The sequence below is a fragment of the Cibotium barometz genome, chromosome 2, assembly GCF_041138505.1.
Source record: "Cibotium barometz isolate CiBa-2024 chromosome 2, ASM4113850v1, whole genome shotgun sequence".
Lineage (NCBI taxonomy): Eukaryota > Viridiplantae > Streptophyta > Polypodiopsida > Cyatheales > Cibotiaceae > Cibotium > Cibotium barometz.
This window is the reverse complement of record NC_141047.1, coordinates 28182206-28186236: the sequence shown is the minus strand read 5'-3', so window position 1 is coordinate 28186236 and position 4031 is coordinate 28182206. Positions and strand designations below refer to the sequence as shown.

Below are 4031 nucleotides of genomic sequence, written 5' to 3'. Positions count from 1 at the left end.
TCTTGCTTAATCTCTTTGTGATTTTGCTCATTCATAGTGTTAATCATATTAATGAAGTTCTCAAATTTGTGATTGAGTGGTGATTGAGCCCCTATCACATGTGGCATGTGCTTCTAATATTTTCTTTTTCTCACTTTAACACGGCATTTCTTTGCTCATAGAGACAATCTCCATTTATAGTGACAAAGCTAAGGGACTTTGTCTCTAAGGATGGGGCCATCTTGTATGTTGGTCTTACATCTCGAATACTTTTCTCATTTCTAAATAGATTCACTAGTTAGTGTAATTATGAGAGTAAAAAACTATTGCACATTGCATTGGCTTTTCTTGTGAAATAATATTGATTATGTTAATTTTTGTTTTTCTTTCTTGCACAAGAAGAGGGGAAATTGAAAGGAATATATAAGATAGAGTAGGAGGAAAGGAAGTTAACGAAGGGTAGAGAGAAAGAAATAGCTATTCTCGTGGGGTGGCCAGTGGCCAGAAGCTAGAGCTCGTACGACCATGTGTGGTCAATGTGGCTAGCCATGCCCAATCCACGAAAGTTAATTACCTCGACATTTGTTTAAGCCTCCCTGAAGTGTATCAAGCTTTTCGCATGGAATGCAGGCACATTTTCTCACATTTTTATGTGGCGTGAAACTCCCATTTTTGAGGTCCCTAGGGTTATTCGACAAAGCACTAAACCACCCTATTTTAGGGGGTCCATAAGAACGTTATTCAACAGTGCTATTCAATAGCACACTAGGTCTAGCCTCATCGATGATGAGGCCATCCACTGGTGGCATACACATGAATAGCCCCTATGAAAGCCATAATCATTTTGACGTAAGAATTTATGAAGCCATTGTAAGGTAGTGAGAAACCAACAGAAACCATACAAAAACACGAGCTTATACACACATTAAGATGGTAAGCTTGCTATGTCAATAGTAATGAGGAAACTTAAAAAGAAATTTTGGCTTTAAAAAACCATGTCTTGTTACGAAAAAATCATACAAACTATTTAACATGGGCATGGAAGATTGAGAATTTTTACTAGATAAAATATTCTTTTTATTCTCGTTTTTACTAGTATAAAATATTCTTTTTATTTAAAAATGGATAATTTATCGCATTTTAGTTATAATTTAGCTAAAGCATGCAAATTCTTTATTAAAAAAAGCAAAGTTTCAAGATCACAACTTTTATGATATGTTGTGGGCACCAATATACCATCAACACAAGTAATGGCACCTAAGAAGCTACCCATTATACCTAAGTGCAAAAACTATGTCTAATGCAAACCAACATATCATCTCCTCCTAGATCATAAACATTTATGTAAATTGAGACACTCAAGTGGTAAACAGAAAACAGTAGACAATAGTAAACATTGCACCTCAAGGCTCAACGTTAAAAAAAAGTATCATCTCGTGTCCTTAACACTACGTCACATGGGGTGTCTTCAAGACCCTTGTCAAGTGGGATCTATGAGCATACTAAAAGTAGATCCCATGTGGCAAGGGTCTTTAAGACATGGGGTGTCCTTAACACAATGTCACATGGGGTGTCTTCAAGACCCTTGTCAAGTCGGATCTATGCTGATCTATGAGCATACTACGTAGATCCCATGTGGCAAGGGTCTTTAAGACAACGTGTGAGATAGGGTTGAGGATTTAGTTAAGTAATGGCACATTTTTCTGGTGATGCAGAAGAGTTCATAAATGACAATTTCACATGCACAAATTTTGAGATGGTTTATATGCTATGGTTAAAAAATAGCACATGCCACATAGCATATGCTCTTAATTTAGGGGGCTGCATTATCCATGAATTGGACGGTTTGGGAACCTTGGGTTTTCAACGTTAGGAACCCCCTATGGGTTTGGTTAGATGTGTAATCAAAGAGCTCTCCTAATACGAACTACCTCATACCAACACATTTGCCTCCGGCACCCAAAAAGGAAGGAACACACAACCCATGATGATAGGGTTGGGTTGTTCTCTTGTGCTACTAAGGGTTTGTTGTTCTCGCGCAGGCTACTAGTGGGCGGTGGCAGGGCCATGGGTGGTCCATGCCCACTGGTGGCCTGCGCAGGATAAGCCCCTAAGAGAGGTTGGAAAATATGATAGCCTCCGAACTGGGCTCCGTTGAGGAGTAAATTTCAGCAGGCTTTTCATCCTTCAACAAATGCTAGCTAAAGTTTGACTGACCCGAAGCATACTGTAGAGATGGCATTAGGCAGCAATGTTACAAAGGAATACCACACCAGCAGGGACCTGCTCTTGCAGTGATGAAGATTATGGTTGTAGAAAAAAAGAAATTTCATTACATAGTGAGAGAGAGAGAGAGAGAGAGAGAGAGAGAGAGAGAGAGCATACATAAGGCTAAGGGTCTACACAGGCATGGGTGTTGCGGTCTCCTTGGACGCGAGCTCGGTTGCGCTTGTGGTCTGCTTGGAGGCGAGCTCGGCTTCTCGGCTCCACTTGAAGCGCAGGAAGATGAGTACAACGATGACGAACACCCAGTATATGATGTAAGAGGAGAGGGTGCCCTTGGTGGCCTCGTTGCGCCACCCCACAACCGCGTTGAGGAGGGACCAGATGTTGTTGCCTTCAGGGTCACAGCAGCCCAGCTGCCAAAGGAAGTGTTCGTTGTTCGTGAACTCTTCCAGCTCGTGGACGGAGCCCGCGAAGAGGCCGGCCGCAATCACCAGCAGCAGCAGCGTCGCCGCCCCTAAAAACGCTTTGAACGCCACATGGTTCCCCCCTTTGTACAGCAAATATCCCACCAGAACCCCGCACAAAGCTCCCGCCACTGCCGGAATGGGGTACGCTGTGCCGGAACCCTCCAGCCCTATCCCGCCCAAAAAGATCACCGCCTCAACCCCCTCCCTAACTACCACCGTGAAGGGGATTAAGAACAAAGCATACTTGCTCCTCTTGCTCTGCACCTCGCTCTCCCTGTTCAATGCCTCCACGGTCACTTTGGTGAGCTTCCTTTCCCACTTTTCTCTCCAAGTGTCTACCCTTATCATGGAGAAGGCCATGAGCGTGATGAGCACCACGGCGATGAGACCCAGAATGCCCTCCCACAGGCCCTCGGAATTGTCCCACGCCTTCTTGGCCACTGTGTAGTAGAGAGAGAGGAAGATGGCCGCCGCCGCCATGGACATGACCACGCCCGCCACCACCCCGGCCCACACCTGCCGCTTCATCCGCCTCCTGGTGGCGGAGTCCTCCACGAGCTTGTTGATGAGCGTGAGCATAACTGACAGGATTATGGACGCCTCCAGCGTCTCTCGGAAGAGGATAAAGAAAGCAGGCACGCTGAAAACCTGCACCATCTTGCAGAGCTGAAGAGAAAGCTGTAGTGTGGGTATTGGAGACGACGATGTTTGGGAAAGGAGAGGGCGACTGGTTTTTAAAACAGATCAAAAGCTGGGAATGTGGGGTTCACGAGAGGGGGAGTGTTAGGTAGATGCTCATTGACTTTAAGAAAGGGATGATGAGAACAGGGAAAGAGCTGTGGATTGTAGCAAGCTTGGCACTGGGCAGAGAGCTCATGAGAGAGAAGACTAACTTGCTAATAAGGCCGCTCTGCAAAAGGGCTCACTCAGCCACGACCTCTTACCAAGCAAAAAAAAGTTGCGTTTGAAAGATACCCTTTGATAGCCTCTCTATTATTCATTCTCCAATAAAATAGATAAATAACAAAGATCGATGGTTGATAATTGGGCAGACTATGAGTTTTTTTCAAAACGTCACACAAAGTACACAGGACATGTTTTTGATTGAAAAAATTGTCTTCTTATTTTCCAGCTGTTCACCACCCACTCCATACCCTAAACCCCTCTGCTATGGAAAAGACAATTAAACTCGCGTTCAAAAGGATTTCACCCGGTAGAGGTAAATGGAAAAATAATGTAATTTTGAAAAAATGTATGGCTTTATTGCCTGATTTAACGAGAAGCCTGTAAAAATGTTTTTTAGTTGTAAAACTAGCTAATCATAGGATTTTGATTAAGGAAACCCAGTTACACCCAAAC

General features: G+C 43.8%; 1 protein-coding gene across 1 annotated transcript; it reads right to left on the bottom strand.

The window, feature by feature from the left end:
- Nucleotides 1-2186: 2186 nt before the first annotated feature.
- LOC147640888 (high affinity iron permease 1-like) lies at nucleotides 2187-3651 on the bottom strand. The gene has a single exon (XM_086816340.1). The coding sequence runs from the start codon at nucleotides 3327-3329 to the stop codon at nucleotides 2379-2381; it is 951 nt and encodes a 316-aa protein (XP_086672466.1). The 5' UTR covers nucleotides 3330-3651; the 3' UTR covers nucleotides 2187-2378.
- Between the last annotated feature and the right edge of the window lie 380 nt (nucleotides 3652-4031).

Excerpts from the sequence above, each read along its gene's own strand:
- LOC147640888 (XM_086816340.1), bottom strand. The coding sequence starts at position 3,329 with ATGGTGCAGGTTTTCAGCGTGCCTGCTTTCTTTATCCTCTTCCGAGAG.